Raw genomic sequence first — 21,618 nt, forward strand, 5'->3', positions numbered from 1 at the left:
AGGTAATTTCCCTGGGAAATGTATAGAATGAGTTATGTCACCAGTATCATATATATTTCATACATACAGATATATTTCATGCTGTATAAACGACTAGGCTCCACAAAATGTGTCCCCTGTGTGAGGGAACGGCGGCCATTTTCCCGAAGACCAATCCCTGCGTTCATTGTGCTGCAGCATCTCGGCTCCCTGCTGGGGCAGCGCTGCTGATCTTACCTGAGGCCTCTCACTTCCAGCAGCCACGGTGATTAATTTACGGGGGACCGAGAGAAGACATTGCTGTATCTGGCTGCAGATTATGGTATTGTGCTGCCCTGGTGTTATTACAGGGTTGCCTCCATGTAGGATCCTCTCCTTCAGGAAGAAAATGCTCTGTTTCTGGACTTCTCTGGTAATGTATGATTGCCATCACCTGTGGTGAAACACCCTTTTTTTATGAATTACCCAGCTCCCCACAGGTGATGGCAGTCATACATTACCAGAGAAGTCCAGGAACAGAGCATTTTCTCCCTGAAGGAGAGGGTCAGGTAGGCAACCCTGTGTTATTTTACAGGGGGAGCTGCCTGCGGTGTCATGTTATACAGGGGGAGGGGCCTGCGGCGTCCTGTTATACAGGGGGATGGGCCTCCTGCGGTGTCCTGTTATACAGGGGGATGGGCCTCCTGCGGTGTCCTGTTATACAGGGGAAGGGGCCTGCGGCGTCCTGTTATACAGGGGGAGGGGCCTCCTGCGGTGTCCTGTTATACAGGGGGAGGGGCCTCCTGCGGTGTCCTGTTATACAGGGGGAGGGGCCTCCTGCGGCGTCCTGTTATGCAGGGGGGATGGGCCTCCTGCGGCGTCCTGTTATACAGGGGGGAGGGGCCTCCTGTGGCGTCCTGTTATACAGGGGGGAGGGGCCTCCTGTGGCGTCCTGTTATACAGGGGGGAGGGGCCTCCTGTGGCGTCCTGTTATACAGGGGGGAGGGGCGTGCGGCATCCTGTTATACAGGGGGAGGTGCCTGCGGTGTCCTGTTACAGAGGGGAACGGCTTGCGGCATCCTTTTATATATGAGGAGCAGCCTGTGGTGTCCTGTTATACAGGGGGAGCAACGGTGGATTATAAGGATGATTATAATACATAGAGCATCTTGTGGTGTCCTTTTGGTATTATAGAGCGGAAGCAGCCTCTGTTGTCCCATTACTACAATACAGGGGGAGCGGCCTCTGTTGTCCAGTTACTACTATACAGGGGGAGCGGCCTGTAGTTTATTAATATTATGGGGGATATGCTATTAGATACGATAACCTGTTTTCCTGGTAAAAATAGTGTAAATGTGTATTTTCCACGACCCGCTATATGGCGGCTATCCTGTTATACACGTGCGATAATTCTCCATAGGGTTATCACAAATTTCTCTTCACCTACTCGGAGCAGGTGAACAGTTTGGGGGTATAATTGTTGGGACTTGGTTCAAAACCCTGTGGACACGCCCTTAATGACTATATAGATTGTGGTTTCCAAATTTTTATAATCACGGCTCCCTAGAGGAAACTATTTTAGCAATCCATTGTATAAAATCTGTGGCAGGGCATGATGGGACGTGTAGTTCCACAACAGCTGGAGGGCTATGAGTTTGACATCACTGATCTAGCTACTTAATACCCGAATATATCGGACCAATATAATCTTTCCCCTACATGCCTAATACAGTAGATGTAGTACAACCTTTATTGCTAAATACTATATCAACTTGGAGCAAGTATACAGTATATCGCTTCTGCACACTACCATATTCTTACACTTGCGGGAACGGTAACAGATTGGTTGTTTTGTGAGGAATGTCGTAGCTGTTACTGTCGTACTCTCACAGTTGGTGATATCAGTGTGAACCACTATATCCCTTATATTTCTGCCCCTTGTGTAACACGCCATAGGTCTGGTCTTGTTGCTGGGTAAAGCTTTTTCTTAATTATCGGCCACAAGGCCTTGGTTGCCCTCTGGACTACTGCGCTCGAAGTGGAGTATTGCGGTTTCCACAGTAGTACGAGGCTGGAGTGAACAGTAATGCCTCCATGGCTGTAAGTATTTTATTTGTGTACACATTTGAACACTTTTTATTGTACATGATAACTCAGTTTATCCTCTATGTAATGCACCATTCATTTTTCAACAAAGTCTCCATCCCTTTCCCTGCATGTGCGCTAATGATTGACGACGGTGGTTGTTGTCGACACCATGACCGACCGGCAGCTTTCACCTCATTGTCAGAGTTCAAGTGTTGACCCTTAAGGCAGGGCTTGACAATTAAAAAAAAAATAATCTAGGAGCGGGGATAGAGATGAACAGGGAGTTGCAGAGAAAAAGGATGACAAACAAGGGGTGACTGACAGGAACAAGCAGTGTGTAATAGGGAGAGGGTGACCGATAGAGGGTGATAGGATGATAAGCAGTGAGTGACATGGAGACTGATGGAAAATGGGTAAAAGGGAGAGGCAGTGAGTGGCAGTGTGACTGTGAGAGAGGGAGAGGAGGAGACAGGCATCACTGTTTAGACCCCCCCCCCCCCCCCCTCTCCCTTTCCCCATCCTCTCTCCCAATATAAGCAGTGCTGAGTACTTAACCTAAACGCTGGCAGGACAGTATAAATGTCAGAAGCGCTGGTAGCAGCATCTGGTGTATTTGCCATCAGACACATAAGCAGCGGGCCCCGCGGTGGGTTATACTGTTCGATATAACAGCCAGCAGAGCGGTGCACAGCTCTCCCGGCTGCCGCTGTATCAGTCAAGCCGGCTCGCGAGCCAATCAGGAGCTACCACCGCAGCTCCGTGCTTGAGTTTTGAAATAGGCGTGCTGCGGAGCTGCTCTGATACAGCCAGGTGAGTTGTGCAACGCTCTGCCGCGCTGGCTGTTATATCTAACAGTATAATCCACCACGGGGCCCGCTGCTGACATTAATTCAAGCCACCACTCTGCCCGGGGGTTCTGCTTCCTGGCAAATCTGGTCGCCATGGTGACCTGTCACCCGGGTTTTGTCAAGCCCTGTGTTAAGGTGCTCTTTCATTTTTGGGAAGAGGGTTGCAGCGCCTGCAGTTCAAGGAGGTTCTGCCACACCCGTCGTACAGCCCCGACCTTGCGCCCTGCGACTTTGACTTCTTCCCAAAGATGAAAGAGCACCTTAATGGTCAACACTTCAACTCTGACGACGAGGTGAAAGCTGCCATTTTGTCCTGGTGTCAACAACCACCACCAGCTTTCCTCTCCGATGGATTTGCCTGACTCTGCAAGCGTTGGCGCACATGGGTGGAAAGGGATATGGGCTACGTTGAAAAGTGAATTGTGCATTACATAGAGCAGGGGTGGGGAACCTCTTTTGTGCCAAGGGCCGTTTGTATGGGGAAAAAATCCTTCGGGGGCCATATGTAAAAATTTCTCTTACAAATTGTCCTGCTGCAGCCGTCCCACGCTCCGGTGGCTGCTGCTAAATAGGACTGACAGTCTCCGGTTGCTGTTGATTAAGAGGAATCTCACGAGAACGACCGACCTCTCGTGAGAATTCCCCTGTTCTTGACTCCCGGCAAAGCCGACGGGCGGGTGGGAGGGCCACTCAGACCGGCTACGGGGGCCGCATATGGCCCCTGGGTCTGAGGTTCCCCACCCCTGACATAGAGGATCAACTGAGTCATGTACAAAGAAAGTGTTCAAATGTGTTGACAAATAAAATACTTCTAGCCAAGTGGGCATTACTTTTCCCTCCAGCCTCGTATTTCTCCTGATTTTTTGGGTTTAGGACGGTTCTAACCTACCTCATAGCCAGAACTTCCCTCCTGCAGGTTTTGCCGAGTGCGGAAGTCCTATCCCCTGTAATAGAATGTATCCACTACTGCACTGGTCCTTTCTACCTCCGCTTCATGGGTGTGAGAAATTCCAGCCACTCGCATAATTTGCGATTTGGGTACGCCCTCTTTCAATGGTTTGGGTGGTGGCTAGAGGAAAGTAATAGGGTATACCTCTGTTTTATGTTTGGGGAGAAAACCCTCTGTGTGTATTTGTCCTTTTTGTAAGGTGACTGCCACATCCAGATAATTTATGGCTGTTGGTTGGATATTCTACTTATATTTGATGGGTGCGTCATGGGTATTAGTAGCTTGCATATGAGATTCCAGATCCGTTTGTTCCCCTGTCCACAGGATTAACAGATCGTCAATAAAGCTGATGTATATCAAATATGTTTCTTGATATTCGGGTTATTGAAGAATACTTCATTTTCTTAGGGAAACACATAGATATTTGTGGTAACATTAGAGGCTGCTTTTGGGCCTCTGTGTGGATTTTTTTGTACCTTTACCTAATATGTTACATGTGTACTGTGTGGTGTTTATTGTAATTATATTTACTCATAGACAACAGAGCGGTGAGGAAACGGAGTGTTTACTAGACATCACGTGATGATGAGACATGTCACTGATTCCCTGAGGATGGACAAGGACCAGAGTCACATGACTGAGAGGATACTAAATCTCACCCTGGAGATCATCTACCTGCTGACTGGGGAGGTGAGGGGACCTGGGAGCGTCACTGTGACATCACTTATATCTATAGTAATAATACAGTGACATGACTGGGGAGGTGAGGGGATCTGGGAGCGTCACTGTGACCTCACTTATATCTATAGTAATAATACAGTGACATGACTGGGGAGGTGAGGGGATCTTGGAGTGTCACTGTGACATCACTTATATCTATAGTAATAATACAGGGACGTGACTGGGGAGGTGAGGGGATCTGGGAGCATCACTATGACATCACTTATATCTATAGTAATACAGGGACATGACTGGGGAGGTGAGGGGATCTGGGAGTGTCACTGTGACATCACTTATATCTATAGTAATAGTACGGGGACATGACTGGAGAGGTCAGGGGTTCGGGGAGTGTCACTGTGACATCACTTATATCTATAGTACTAATACAGGGACGTGACTGGGGAGGTGAGGGGATCTGGGAGCGTCACTATGACATCACTTATATCTATAGTAATACAGGGACATGACTGGGGAGGTGAGGGGATCTGGGAGTGTCACTGTGACATCACTTATATCTATAGTAATAATACAGGGACATGACTGGGGAGGTGAGGGGGTCTGGGAGCGTCACTGTGACGTCACTTATATCTATAGTAATAATACAGGGACGTGACTGGGGAGGTGAGGGGATCTGGGAGCGTCACTGTGACGTCACTTATATCTATAGTAATAATACAGGGACGTGACTGGGGAGGTGAGGGGATCTGGGAGCGTCACTGTGACATCACTTATATCTATAGTAATAATACAGGGACATGACTGGGGAGGTGAGTGGATCTGGGAGCGTCACTGTGACATCACTTATATCTATAGTAATAATACAGGGACGTGACTGGGGAGGTGAGGGGATCTGGGAGCGTCACTGTGACATCACTTATATCTATAGTAATAATACAGGGACGTGACTGGGGAGGTGAGGGGGTCTGGGAGTGTCACTGTGATGTCACTTATATCTATAGTAATAATACAGGGACGTGACTGGGGAGGTGAGGGGATCTGGGGGCGTCACTGTGACATCACTTATATCTATAGTAATAATACAGGGACATGACTGGGGAGGTGAGGGTTTCTGGGAGTGTCACTGTGACATCACTTATATCTATAGTAATACTATTGTGACCTGACTGGTGGATCTTGAGTGTCACAGTGACTACACTGATAGCAATAATAGAGGGTAGTGGGAGTGTCTGCAGTGATCGTGTATTTTCTTTTACACAGGGTTACACAGTAGTGAAGAAGACATCTGGTGATCATGAGACACCCAGTAGTTCTTCCTGTGTCTCAGAAGGACAGAAAAGGACCCAGATCCCCATTATGGTGGCTCCACCTCACTCATTGATACATGGGAAAGACCATGAGCAGAAGATCTTGGAACTCACCAACAAGATCATCCAGCTGCTGACTGGAGAGGTGACTGCTGGGAATGAGACATTATACAGTAACACCAGGGGATGTGACCAGAAAGGTGACTGCTGGGAATGGGACGTTATACAGTAACACGAGGGATGTGACTGCTGGGAATGGGACGTTATACAGTAACACCAGGGGATGTGACCAGAGAGGTTACTGCTGGGAAAGGGACATTATACAGTAACACCGGGGGATGTGACCGGAGAGGTGACTGATGGGAATGGGACATTATACAGTAATACCGGGGGATGTGACCGGAGAGGTGACTGCTGGGAATGGGACATTATACAATAACAGCGGGGGATGTGACCGGAGAGGTGACTGCTGAGAATGGGACATTATACAGTAACACTGGGGGATGTGACCGAGGAGGTGGCTGCTGGGAATGGGACGTTATACAGTAACACGAGGGATGTGACTGCTGGGAATGGGACGTTATACAGTAACACTAGGGGATGTGATCGTAGAGGTTACTGCTGGGAAAGGGACATTATACAGTAACACTGGGGGATGTGAACAGAGAGGTGACTGCTGGGAATGGGATGTTATACAGTAACACAGGGGTGTGTGACAGTAGAGGTGACTGCTGGGAATGGGACATTATACAGTAACACCGGGGGATGTGACCGGAGAGGTGACTGCTGGAAATGGAACATTATACAGTAACACTGGGGGATGTGACCGAGGAGGTGGCTGCTGGGAATGGGGCATTATACAGTAACACCGGGGGATGTGACCGGAGAGGTGGCAGCTGGGAATGGGACATTATACAGTAACACCGGCGGATATGTCTGGGTGATGACTTTATCGTTGTGTGTCAGGTTCCTATAAGGTGTCAAGATGTCGCTGTATATCTCTCTATGGAGGAGTGGGAGTATATAGAGGAACACAAGTATCTGTACAAGGATGTGATTATGGAGAATCACCGGCCCCTCACATCACTCGGTAAGAAGAGATTACATTTGGTATGGGGGCCCCCTGTATACACATATCCTCTGCTAATCACATATATACCATGTCCTCGGTCACTGCGTGTCTCCTACAGATGGGCCCAGTAACAGAGATACCCCTGAGAGATGTCCCCGTCCTCTGTATTCCCAGGATAATCACATATATACAATGTCCTCAGTCACTGTGTGTCTCCTACAGATGGGCCCAGTAACAGAGATACCCCTGAGAGATGTCCCCGTCCTCTGTATTCCCAGGATAATCACATATATACCATGTCCTCAGTCACTGCGTGTCTCCTACAGATGGGCCCAGTAACAGAGATACCCCAGAGAGATGTCCCTGTCCTCTGTATTCCCAGGATAATCACATATATACCATGTCCTCGGTCACTGCGTGTCTCCTACAGATGGGCCCAGTAACAGAGATACCCCAGAGAGATGTCCCCGTCCTCTGTATTCCCAGGATAATCACATATATACCATGTCCTCAGTCACTGCGTGTCTCCTACAGATGGGCCCAGTAACAGAGATACCCCAGAGAGATGTCCCGTCCTCTGTATTCCCAGGATAATCACATATATACCATGTCCTCAGTCACTGTGTGTCTCCTACAGATGGGCCCAGTAACAGAGATACCCCAGAGAGATGTCCCCGTCCTCTGTATTCCCAGGATAATCACATATATACCATATCCTCAGTCACTGCATGTCTCCTACAGATGGGGCCAGTAACAGAGATACCCCAGAGAAATGTCCCCATCCTCTGTATTCCCAGGATAATCACATATATACAATGTCCTCATTCACTGCGTGTCTCCTACAGATGGAGCCAGTAACAGCGATTCCCCCAGAGAGATGTCCCCGTCCTCTGTATTCCCAGAATAATCACATATATACAATGTACTCAGTCACTGTGTGTCTCCTACAGATGGGGCCAGTAACAGAGATACCCCAGAGAGATGTCCCCGTCCTCTGTATTCCCAGGATAATCACATATATACCATGTCCTCAGTCACTGCGTGTCTCCTACAGATGGGCCCAGTAACAGAGATACCCCAGAGAGATGTCCCGGTCCTCTGTATTCCCAGTATAATCACATATATACCATGTCCTCAGTCACTGCGTGTCTCCTACAGATGGGCCCAGTAACAGAGATACCCCAGAGAGATGTCCCCGTCCTCTGTATTCCCAGGATAATCACATATATACCATGTCCTCAGTCACTGCATGTCTCCTACAGATGGGCGCAGTAACAGAGATACCTCAGAGAGATGTCCCCGTCCTCTGTATTCCCAGGATAATCACATATATACCATGTCTTCAGTCACTGCGTGTCTCCTACAGATGGGCCCAGTAACAGAGATACCCCAGAGAGATGTCCCCATCCTCTGTATTCCCAGGATAATCACATATATACCATGTCCTCAGTCACTGTGTGTCTCCTACAGATGGGCCCAGTAACAGAGATACCCCAGAGAGATGTTTCCATCCTCTGTATTCCCAGGATAATCACATATATATAATGTCCTCAGTCACTGTGTGTCTCCTACAGATGGGCCCAGTAACAGTGATACCCCAGAGAGATGTCCCCGTCCTCTGTATTCCCAGGATAATCACATATATACCATGTCCTCAGTCACTGTGTGTCTCCTACAGGTGGGCCCAGTAACAGAGATACCCCAGAGAGATGTCCCCATCCTCTGTATTCCCAGGATAATCACATATATACCATGTCCTCAGTCACTGCGTGTCTCCTACAGATGGGCCCAGTAACAGAGATACCCCAGAGAGATGTCCCTGTCCTCTGTATTCCCAGGATAATCACATGTATACCATGTCCTCAGTCACTATGTGTCTCCTACAGATGGGGCCAGTAACAGAGATACCCCAGAGAGATGTCCCCGTCCTCTGTATTCCCAGGATAATCACATATATATACCATGTCCTCAGTCACTGTGTGTCTCCTACAGATGGGCCCAGTAACAGAGATACCCCAGAGAGATGTCCCCGTCCTCTGTATTCCCAGCACTGTACAGAGGAGACTCACAGGACCCCACAGGAGGATCAGGTAGGTGGGATTTAGGGTCTCCCCAATATACCAAAGTTAATGTCACTATATGAATTGCAGCAGTTGTGTGTGTGTGTGTGTGTCTTATACACTGATAGTCTACTGTGTAATCTCCATAACATCAGACATTACTAATGTGATATTTTTTTAGGTTCATTGTGAAGATTTGTCTGATATTAAGGCCGAAGAAATAAAGGGAGAAGAAGAGACGGATGTGACTGATATTAAGGCAGAAGGAGAAGAGTCTTGTGTGACAGATAAGGAAGAAGATACAGATGAGGGGTGATCAGCAGTGTAAGGAGGAGGAAATCCCTACAGATACCAGCGCAGGTGAGGAATAATCACTTACTTCTTACTAGCTGAACCGCCTGGCGTTGCCCAGGAAAACTGTGGTGGTTTTTTAATTAAAAAAATTGATGTAAAATTTCATCTTATGCTGCGCCAAAGGCCCAAGATTGTAAATTGTTAAAACATCCACCGTAATGTTAGTGTTTGCATTGATACTCATTGACCGCAATGAAATCAGGTGTGGTGGTGGTGTTTCAAACACACCGCTCCTGACTTGATAGTTTGTGTGTGTTGATGAATTCTACATCCACTCCTGAGATTTAGCACCTATAATGCATTTATTTTTTCTGTGTTGTGTGTATGTGCTGTACTGTTTTTGTGTATGTGGGGGTGTGGTGTTTTGTGTATCTCTCCAATATGTAAGTGTGTGAGGTGCCATATGTATATATATGTGTCCAATGGTCACAGGAGCATGGTCTTGCAACCAGCGGCTTTCCCCGGGAGCAGGAGGTCAGCGGCGGACACCAACCCCCGGCGCAGCATGTCCCCGTGGGAGGCGGGCGGCGGACACAGCCCTCGCCTCACGTGGAGCAGGAGCTCAGCGGTGGACACCCATCCCCCGGCGCAGCATGTCCCCGGGGTAGGCGGGCGGCGGACACATCCCCCCCCCCGCCTCGTGTGGAGCAAGTAAGCGGCGCCCACATGGGGTGGAGAAGCATGCTGGCAGCACCTCCCCTCCCCCTGGTGCAGGTGAGCGGCGCCCGCACCGGCCCTGGCTGTGTCCCCCTTTCGGCTTTCCCCGGCAGTGTCTCCTTTTCATTGCTGATGAAGATTAGACATTGAGCAATATGATTGCTAGCCATCCTATTGCTCCGTGTGTACACATCTTTAGGTGTTCCTCCATCATCGGTTTCCCAGATCGTCCATCTTTTCTCCTCATCCAGCAGGAGACACTGGAGATGTTCTCAGTGGGTTATAGATTGGTAGTCACCGGAAGTGTGGCACTTCAAGAAATGTAACATAGTGTGGCTGCTCCTCCCACTCTATACCCTCCCTCAAGGCAGTCTAAAGGTGCCCATATATAATACAATTATTGTATGCAATTTGGACTAGATCGCATTGCATATGTTTGGAGCTGTGCGATGAGATGTGTGCAGAACCGCGCATCTCATCAGTCCCAACCAATGTACCGTGTATGGGCACCTTTAGGTTAGTGCCCGACGGAGCTGGACGTGTTTTTCATGTTCTCCTTCCTATAGGGTTAGTTATTAGGGGATTTTCATGAATGAAATCACCTAAGCGCCATTTATCCACCAACCTTTCTTCTGTCCTATTGGGGGCTGAGGGTGAAGGCCTTGTGTGTTATATAGGCTGCACTGGTGTCGTATTTGCACAGGAGTGTATCTGTATACAATCAGCATGTGAGGAGGACAGGCAGCGCTGGCACTACCTGTCCATGCCGCGGGACTGCCGGGGAAACCCCACCGCCACTATGGTTCGTGCTGGGGTTCCCAGCTTCAGAGACCTCCGGATGCCCGGAACCGCTGTGCTCAGCGAGAGTCTCCTGCCCCAAGCCTGACCGCATCCGGCAGTGCGTTGGGGCAGAGGTAGGGTGGCCAATCCCGGGATTGGGATCGGCGGGATCCCGGGATTTGGCCCCCAAAACGCCGGGATTTTAATCCCGGGATTGGAGTTTCCAATCCCGGGATTTTGGGATTAGACTGCGCATGCTAATGCCGGGCAGCGTCTGAGCATCGCTCAGACGCTGCCCGACTTCTCCCGGCAGCACTGTGTGCAGCGTGACCTCTCAGCGTGAGATGAGGTCACACTGCGCAGGCAGAGGTTGCACCCGGCATTGTAATGCCGCGCCGCCCACCCGCCCAGCCAGCGTGCCCACCCACCCAGCCCAAGCGTCCACCCAGCCAGCCAGCGCGTCCACCCGCTGTCCCGCTCACCCAGCCAGTATGCCAGCGGCATGGACGACCCGTCCCCCCACCAGGCAACCATCAAATGTAAGAAATTACATTGTAATTACTGGGGCAGTAATTGTGGGGCAGTCTTTTTATTAGGAAAGCCAATCCCGGGATTGAGCATTTTTCAATCCCGAATCCCGGGATTGAAAAAATGACCCTGGATTGGCTTCCCTAGGCAGAGGTGAGTAGCCTGCCGGTAACCTGACTGGCGGGTGTCCCGGCAGTACAAATACAGCGGTCTGTTTCCATTTTAGAAGACGGCACCATAATGATGGGGGCGGAGCTTCCCTCCTGGTTACTCTTCCTGCTCCCAGGTTATGGCAGGTCTATCAAGGGAGCTCCTAGCAGCCCGTAAGGAAAGGGAAGCTGCCAGACAACCTGTTTCTCAGCCGCCAGAGCCAGCCTGGGCTCAGGCGATGGCCTCTTCGGTGGCTAGTTTGTCTAAGGCTTTAGTCCCCTCTAAATCTCCTCCTCATTTAATGGGTGTGGATCAGTTGGTCACCAGCAAGTTGTTAGACAGTCATTAGGTCGACACGCGTCTCGGTCGACACGCAGGAAGGTCGACGGGGTCATTAGGGCAACATGGGGTTTTTCACTGTTTTTTTTACCCGAATTTTGACACTGTCGACATAGACACATGTTAAAGTACGCCGCGTCCCCTCGCATGGCTCGCTGCGCCAGAAATAATTATGTGACAGGATGAAGTGTATGTTCTCCATAATGAAATGAATTTGTGAGTTCTTTAAAGACGAGTCTGTTGAAAGGAAATGTCTTACATGGTCACATCCTTTGTCATGTTTGTCACAAGCCTGGTGGGAAACAAATCCATACAGAACAAAGGGTTCTTCAAATGTTTCAATTGCAAATCATGTAGAAACAGCAAGGGATCAACCAAATCAATAAATAACATCAAACTGGTAAAGAATGCCTAGCGGGATCCGTGTGAGACGGGCGCAACGCTAATCGAAAACAAATCAAAATACATTGTTTGGGGGGAAGGGTATTTGGGTGCACACACGGGGTGTGCGGTCAGCGTACGCTTCTCTATGAAGCGCTAACGCTGATGCGCACCCCAATCCCCTCTCCCCCCCCCCCCCCCTATCAATGTATACAATGTACACACACACAGAATTTTAATTATTGTTTATTTATCTTTTTCATTTGGCACTTGCTGAATACCGCGGCTTGGTGATCAACACCTGTTGAGAACGACCATATTTATTTGAGGAAGACACTGAACGTAAAAATTTCAAGTATCCAATTGCCCCATTTATCTATATCCCAATTTTGTCCAGTCTTGTGTTATGAAGTAAAGGTGTAACTTCGGGGGATAGTGATTTAAGGCAGCATCGCGCCACGTATTACCTATCATTGGTTTTCTGATATACTTAAGTCAGCCTGGAAACATCCTGGCAAGCATTTTCAGATTACGCGTTGTACGTTGTATGTCAAATATTTACACTTTCTCCTTCATCCACTAGGTGGCACTGGAGATCTACAGTGGGGAATAGAGGGCGACCACTAGGAGCTTGGGCACTATAAAAATTATAACACTGTGGCTAGCTCCTCCCCTCTACTTCCCCCTGCCTGGCAGTCTTAGAATGTGCCCGGGGAGCTGGGTGCAATGTTTTGCCCTCTAAGGGCAAATAGAAATTTTTATTTTCGATTTTACACGGTTTCACAACTTGAGGATCAGACAGGCAGCTTCTGCCGACTGCCTGTCTGCGTCGCGGGAGCTGCCAGGGGGACCCCAGCGCCACTTCTTGCGGTCTGCGCGGGGGTCCCCGGCTCCTGGGACCGCCGTCCCAGAGTGACTAGACGCCGCTGCTTGCGGCCGCCCCTCAGTCCGCACAGCCTCACCGCCGCCGGCCAGCAGGCAGGGTATGTATATCCCGGCTCCCCGCTAGCAGGGGAGTCCGGTCAATTGGCGGTGAAAACAGCGTGTCTTTTTTTCTAAAAAGCACGCCATAGCGGTGGGCGGAGCTTAGCGCGGCCGAGGAATTCCCAGTGTCCCCTGCGTTTCTCCTCGTAGCCGGCGCCATTTTCAGCTCTGGAGCTCCTCTTCTGCCGCGTCCTGCATCAGAGAAGTTTCCAAAACCACCGCTGACTTCTACACCCAGGGTCTGTGAGTGTACACAGTGGGGTGATAGAGGTCTTTTCTAGCAGCAAAAGGCTGTGCTCAAATTATAGTCAGAGCCCTGTAGTGTTATTAACCCTGGGCGCAGTGCTGACTTGTGGGTGCTCCTTTCCCTGCCTTCCATCTGCATTACAGCTTGCCTCTCTCTCTTACTGCCTTCTGTCTGCATAAGTGTGTGGTGACATGGCTGGGGGTTCTTCTAAGAGACTGACATGTAAAAGATGTCATGCAAAATTCACTCCGCAGGTGGAGGGAGCTGTGTTCTGTGCAGAGTGTACAGACTCTCCAGTAACACCCCAGCAAGAGGTACCTGTTTGGGCTTCACAACTAACACAGGTTATTTCCCATTTATCGGCTGAATTATCAGCGTCACATAAGGATAGAGAGACTGCTAGGTCTCAACAGGCCGAATTAACTTCGGCAGTGGAATCTTTAACCAGGGCCCTTATCCCTAGTGATGCGGATCCTATAGCTCTGCCCACCTTGTCTAATGAGAACCGTCTGTTCACTGACAGATTTGATGCATATGGATCGGATGAGGACATGCCTCCTCTAGAGGAGGGACAGTGTCCTGACACTGACCCTATTGATATGTTACAAGTACAACCAGCTCCTGAGCCGGTTTCACAGGGATTAGAAGACCTCATTGCTAAGGTTAAGTCTACCTTAAAAGTAGACGACGAGGCTTGTCCTCCAGCTCGCCCTCAAATGTTTGGTAAGCGTCGCAGGCAGGCGGCTGCATTTCCAGTGTCTGAGGAATTAGACCAACATTTGAAGGATGCATGGCTTCATCCAGATAGACGTTTTCAGGCCTCCAACAAATTCTTAACTGCATACCTTTTTCCTGCAGATAGTAGAAAATTATGCGAGACTCCACCTTCAGTGGACCCATCGGTCTCCCGTCTCTCTAAGAAGACAGTCCTCCCTATCCCGGGAACATCCTCGTTGAAGGAGACTTCCGACAAGAAGCTGGAAGCCACCCTTAAGAACATCTACACGGCCGCGGGTTTAGTACAACGCCCTGCACAAGTGGGATGCTGGGTGAACAAAGCGATGGAGGCCTGGGCAACCCAGATTTCCGAAAATCTTGGTAATGATCCAGCGGCAGGTGAGTTAGTGGCTTTAGCGGACTACATAAAAGAAGCCGCTGCTTATCTTATAGAGGCTTCTGCGGATGTGTGTATATTGGCATCCCGCATCTCCGCTCTGTCCATTTCGGCTCGCAGAGCCCTCTGGCTACGCCAATGGCAAGCAGATGCGGAATCCAAAAGAGCAGTGGAGGCTCTGCCCTTTCAGGGGGAGTTTTTGTTTGGGCCGGAACTAGACAAGATGATTTCCCAGGCCACGGGTGGGGGGGAAATCATCTTTCTTACCTTCTGCTGCCCCTCCTCCTCCTCCTAGAAGGCCCTTTCAGGGACCATCCTTTCGCCCTACGGCAAGATTCCGTGGGCGTTCAAGAGTTGGCCTTTCTAGTGGCCGAGGATACAGAGGTCGGGGAAGAGGTGTCGCTTCTACAGCACACCAGGATGCCAAGCCGGCTCCAAAACCCTCTTCATGACACACCTCAGCCCCACTTAGGGGACACCAGGGTGGGGGCCTGGTGTCCCCTATCATCAGGTCTGGTGTCTCTCCAGTGAAGATGCTTGGGTCACAGAATCTGTGACCTACGGATGCAAAATAGATTTTCAAAAGAAGCCTCCAAACTGTTTTTTCACAACCGGTTTGGCAACTTCTCTCGACAAAGGTACAGCTCTTTTGCAAGCAGTTCAAAAGCTTTGTCGGATGAGTGTGATTATTCCGGTTCCTCTGGAACAAAGGACACAGGGCTTTTATTCCACCCTATTCCTCGTACCGAAGCCGGACGGCTCCACACGACCCATTCTGAACCTCAACCCCTACCTGAGAGTGGTAAAGTTCAGAATGGAATCTTTACAATCAGTCATAGCAGGTTTGGAGCCGGAAGAGTTCTTGGTGTCTCTAGACATCAAGGACGCTTACCTGCACATACCAATTTGGCCGCCTCATCAGGCGTTTCTAAGATTCGCCATCAGAGACGACCACTTCCAATTTCAAGCGCTACCGTTCGGGCTTTCATCGGCACCCCGGATCTTCACAAAGATCATGGCTGTTATGATGCAGCTCCTCAGATCCCAAGGGATCACGGTAGTGCCATATCTCGACGACCTTCTTCTGAAGGCGCCATCTACAGACATCCTTCTATCCAACATCCGTCGCACTCAGGAGATACTGATACAGCACGGCTGGATGCTCAACTATCAAAAATCTCAACTCCGACTCTCACAGAGGTTACTGTTCCTAGGAATGATACTGGATACGGTACAACGGAAGATCTTCTTGCCAGAGGACAAGATTACTTCTCTTCAACTCTTGGTTCGGTTAGTGCTACAACACAGACAAGTCACAGTGTTTCTGTGCATCCGCCTGTTGGGAAAAATGGTTGCAACATTCGAAGCAATACCGTACGGTCGGTTCCGTTCAAGACCATTCCAGCTCTGCCTACTCCATCAGTGGCTAGTAAGACCTCTAAAAGTGAGAGTACTTGAACATATAGGGAGCATACGGAATGCCCAGAAAGACAAAGCAAGATTCAAGACTCTAACTCCCATAGCGAAGCACTTCCTGAAATTTCATGCATGCAATCCGGAAAAACTAAAAGCATATGGCATGAAACAAATTTCACTGGGAATAAGAGGAGGGGATCTGGATAACGAACTCCTAAAAGCAGAAACTAAGATGATATTCCTAATGAACACCTTACAACCAGACGGATTAAATGAGTACAACAGCTACATGCCATTCCTCTAAAAAAAACATTTCTTCAAAATCAATCATAACCTAGAAGGGATAAAATCAGATACATACCAATCTCATTCTCTGTTTTCCTCATGAAGAGAAGGATATGAACCGACTGCGGATATACGTGGGGGCTGAACCCCACCTAACTCCCACTCTGGAAGAAAAAAGAAATAAATACATTATTAGGACAACAATATACACATTACCAGAATAATAAGTAGAAATTTTAACACACAAAGAATTCGAAGATCATGGAATACCTGATAAATACCACCTATGAGTATAAATGGGACAGATATAAAAGCAAATATTCAAAAATTCAAAAAGAATTATACCAAAAATCATATATTTACCCAAAATTCACTCTAAAAGAATAACCAACAGCACCAATTAATATCACATATGTCTGTATAAATACAGACCTTAAGACTTACACAAACACAAAAAGTTATCACTATTATGACATTATATATAATCACTACCTCAAAAAAATCTTTTAAAGAATAAAAACTATTATTATCATAATTCACACCATTTATCACTTCTTTAACATTATACACACGATTTATATCACATGCACTCTGTTATATGAATTTTCTCACAATGTCTCCATCACAAGTTTTGCACTACAGTTAGAGGGGTGTCAAAAATGTCCAAAATGTAAAAAATATAAAGAATATTAAAAAGATATACCATTAACATACAAAACAATTGATATGCACTTAATAACCTTTAAAAATATATATTATTATTTGAACAGAAAGAATATACACTCTTATAAACAACCAGGCACAATCATGCACTTTGAAATAATTAATACATATACAACCCAAACCATATCCCAGGTGGTATGAACTGAATCTACTTGTGACTATCAACAGGACATATAAAAATATAAACTCTTAATGATAAATAAAAGTTATTAACAGAAAGAAAAATGATAAAAATGACTTATTAAAGGCAAAATTGAAAATATACATATTCCGGTCATATCCTGGAACCAGTATAACGGATATACAATAACAATACTATAAACCCCCCTGTCAACTATGAAGAACCCAAATCGGGTATATGAACTGCCGAATAAGGGAGAACACAAACACGGAAATTGATAACTTACAAAAGATGAATCAGCCTGTAATATTAAGAAAACGATCGCAACATATAACATATCCAGAGTACAGGGTATACCCCTGACTCCAAGACTTCCGGGTCTCAGATGAGACTTGCGGCAATTGGATAGCCGCTACCACGTGGTGCGCGTCTGACGTCAGACGCCGCACACGTACATCATAACGCCAGACGAAGGGCGGAAATAAGAAATTAAAACACAAGCCAGGACAAGACTGTGATAGGCGCTAGCAGCGCATGTGATGACTAGAGGCGATCCGATTGGAAGCCAGAACTCAATAAATAAGGCATCGGTGGGGCTGCCGGTGGTTACCCTTGAAAAAGACTTAGACAGTTGAAACACGTGTAGGGAATGGGCTGAGCTGGGGAATATGTTATACCTTAAATGAATTTAATCATGTTATAATTATGCAGTTAATGTGACAATAGGGAGAAGAGTCCTGGCATCAGACGCCAGACAGATCTCCTCTATAGGCTATAGAAAACCAGTATAAGGCACTTGAACTTTCGATTGCTGAACTTAGCAAAATAATACTGTCAAAATAGACAGAGATCGCCTGCATGCACATATGAATTACTGATTTGTTCTCCTAGAACACATAGTAATACAGTACAAGCCAAATCACTTGGATTGCTGATCCTAGTACTGTATAAATACTGTCTATTTTAACAATAATCACCGTTATATATAAAAATGATTCTTGTGTCTCTCTCAAAACAATAATTCCACACCCTGTATTCTCTGTACATTCGACTGCCGGTCCAGGCAGAACCTGTACATATAATTCACTGCTAAATTAAATACCAAGCGGTGAAAAGAAGTGTAACAACACTATTGCAACATTGTATAATACTCTCATACCCCTTTCAGACAGAAAAAAAGACCCGGGAATTTCCCTGCTCTTGCCGTGTCGACCCGGGTTTTTCTTCTGTCTGAAAGGGTCAACACGGGTCTAAAGTTCCGGGACTTCGACCCAGGTATTTACCTGGGTTTTTCCCGGGTCTGTATTCCAAAAACCCGGGTCGCCGGCTGTCTGAAAGGAAACGACCCGGGTTTTTGGGATTATTACACATTGTTAGGCACAGATTGGCTCTCCTGGTGGGGTGCTGGCTGATTGGTTGTGAGGATAGGCTTCTCTGATTGGCTGGGAGGGCATGGCAATGGAGCTGGCCTCTGAGGTCATTAGGGAGCTGAAAAAAGGATGGCATGGCCCACTGGTAGAAGCAAGAGGTGAGAGCTGCTGGCAGTGAGAGGAGAGGAGGATATCGGCAAACAGATGACTGGGACAGTCAAAGATGCCACAGTGTACTCAAACATTGCAAATATACTGACAGCCATGTGAGGTAACATGTACCTTCCAGTATAGAAAAACAATAAAACTTGTTTACAACATATCCTTGTGTCATGCCATGGTTAATGCAATGCAGTGACCAGTCACCACCCACTTTTGATGACCTCGTCTCTGTGTGCCTTTAAAACTGTCCTTTTCTTATGACACACAGAGTTTTGCAGGAAAAATCTGGCTTCTGTGTGAAAGGGGTAGACACGGGAAATACCCGGGATTTTGCTCCTGTGTGAAAGGGGGTCAGCCCCTTGCTGCCTAGTTGTACCCGGGTTTTTGTATCCGGGAAATACCTGGGTTTTTGGGATTTTTCTGTCTGAAAGGGGTATCAGAGAAGAGATAAAAAGCCGGGCTCTGTGCCAATAACTCAGAGCGAAATATATGTAATAAAAGCAAATAGCTAAAAATCACATTACATCGGCTCTTACCGAAAGTGCGACCTACTCTCTATTCAAACTGAGATTTAACACAAGATATATACAAGCTTTCAGTGATTATATAGAATATATTGTCAGGGTCACTGTGAACACAGATGAAGGAGATATAAGATAAAGTCTATTGTGCAGAATATTACTGGTAATCTCTATAAGCCACCCGAGAGGTGATAATAAGCTGGGCTCTGTATTAACAACAGAGCAGTGATACATAATATAGGCAATAAAAGCCAAAAAAGGACAAATATACCAGCACTTATCCCAGACGGTGAAAACCACTAAAAAACTACATTAACAGCCCCAGCTCAGTACCTACTTTTAAAAATTCTATTTTTTTCACTCTTAAATTTCCTTGTCTCACTATATGGTTATGTTGTTAAGTGTATGTCATTTTTAACCTCTATAATTTCACAGTGTCTAAGAATCTGTATGTCCTCTAGTTTCACACAATAAAAGAAAAACCAGAAGGACATTTTTAAATAAGAAAATATTCCCTAAAATATCAAAAAAATCTTCGAAAAAAAAGGTGTGCGTCTCAACATACAACTCTTTGCTATATAATTCATCCTGTGACACCTGAGCGTCACACCATCAGCACATTTATGCTATATAACCATCTTGTGACACCTGAGAGCATCACACCATCAGCACATTTATGCTATATAACCCATCTTGTGACACCTGAGCGTCACACCATCAGCACATTTATGCTATATAATCCATCTTGTGACACCGGAGCGTCACACCATAAGCACATTTATGCTATATAACCATCTTGTGACACCTGAGCGTCACACCATCAGCACATTTATGCATATAACCATCCTGTGACACCTGAGCGTCACACCATCAGCACATTTATGCTATATAACCCATCTTGTGACACCTGAGCGTCACACCATCAGCACATTTATGCTATATAACCATCATGTGACACCTGAGCGTCACACCATCCGCACATTTATGCTATATAACCATCCTGTGACACCTGAGCGTCACACCATCGGCACATTTATGCTATATAATCCATCTTGTGACACCTGAGCGTCACACCATCACCACATTTATGCTATATAACCATCCTGTGACACCTGAGCGTCACACCATCAGCACATTTATGCTATATAACCATCTTGTGACACCGGAGCGTCACACCATCAGCACATTTATGCTATATAACCATCTTGTGACACCTGAGCGTCACACCATCAGCACATTTATGCTATATAACCATCTTGTGACACCTGAGCGTCACACCATCAGCACATTTATGCTATATAACCATCTTGTGACACCTGAGCGTCACACTATCAGCACATTTATGCTATATAACCATCTTGTGACACCTGAGCGTCACACCATCAGCACATTTATGCTATATAACCATCTTGTGACACCGGAGCGTCAGACCATCAGCACATTTATGCTATATAACCATCTTGTGACACCTGAGCGTCACACCATCAGCACATTTATGCTATATAACCATCTTGTGACACCGGAGCGTCACACCATCAGCACATTTATGCTATATAACCATCTTGTGACACCTGAGCGTCACACCATCAGCACATTTATGCTATATAACCATCTTGTGACACCGGAGCGTCACACCATCAGCACATTTATGCTATATAACCATCTTGTGACACCGGAGCGTCACACCATCAGCACATTTATGCTATATAACCATCTTGTGACACCGGAGCGTCACACCATCAGCACATTTATGCTATATAACCATCTTGTGACACCGGAGCGTCACACCATCAGCACATTTATGCTATATAACCATCTTGTGACACCTGAGCGTCACACCATCAGCACATTTATGCTATATAACCATCTTGTGACACCTGAGCGTCACACCATCAGCACATTTATGCTATATAACCATCTTGTGACACCTGAGCGTCACACCATCAGCACATTTATGCTATATAACCATCTTGTGACACCGGAGCGTCACACCATCAGCACATTTATGCTATATAACCATCTTGTGACACCGGAGCGTCACACCATCAGCACATTTATGCTATATAACCATCTTGTGACACCGGAGCGTCACACCATCAGCACATTTATGCTATATAACCATCTTGTGACACCTGAGCGTCACACCATCAGCACATTTATGCTATATAACCATCTTGTGACACCTGAGCGTCACACCATCAGCACATTTATGCTATATAACCATCTTGTGACACCGGAGCGTCACACCATCAGCACATTTATGCTATATAACCATCTTGTGACACCGGAGCGTCACACCATCAGCACATTTATGCTATATAACCATCTTGTGACACCGGAGCGTCACACCATCAGCACATTTATGCTATATAACCATCTTGTGACACCTGAGCGTCACACCATCGGCACATTTATGCTATATAACCATCTTGTGACACCTGAGCGTCACACCATCGGCACATTTATGCTATATAACCATCTTGTGACACCTGAGCGTCACACCATCGGCACATTTATGCTATATAA

The 21,618-nt window shown here is 47.0% G+C and overlaps 3 protein-coding genes across 6 annotated transcripts in view; 1 reads left to right on the plus strand and 2 right to left on the minus strand.

Moving 5' to 3' along the window:
* LOC146007459 (uncharacterized) overlaps positions 1–21,618 on the minus strand; it is a 606,258-nt gene that overhangs the window by 234,147 nt on the left and 350,493 nt on the right. The gene's annotated exons all lie outside the window — the stretch shown is intronic.
* Positions 1–21,618, plus strand: part of LOC146007468 (uncharacterized) — a 158,660-nt gene that overhangs the window by 121,967 nt on the left and 15,075 nt on the right. For 2 of the 3 annotated variants that reach the window (XM_083145843.1, XM_083145844.1), the window contains exon 1: positions 9,146–9,320. The exons of the other annotated variant lie outside the window; for it this stretch is intronic. In XM_083145843.1, the coding sequence (XP_083001969.1) occupies positions 9,266–9,320 (55 nt within the window). In that variant the 5' untranslated portion in view covers positions 9,146–9,265. Of the gene's footprint in view, positions 1–9,145; positions 9,321–21,618 lie in introns of those variants that run through there. 3 annotated transcript variants of the gene reach the window in all.
* The window catches only part of LOC146007455 (uncharacterized), a 202,042-nt gene that overhangs the window by 104,481 nt on the left and 75,943 nt on the right, over positions 1–21,618 (minus strand). The gene's annotated exons all lie outside the window — the stretch shown is intronic.

This window comes from Crinia signifera, chromosome 6 (assembly GCF_055691185.1).
Source record: "Crinia signifera chromosome 6, ASM5569118v1, whole genome shotgun sequence".
NCBI classification, from domain to species: Eukaryota; Metazoa; Chordata; class Amphibia; order Anura; family Myobatrachidae; genus Crinia; species Crinia signifera.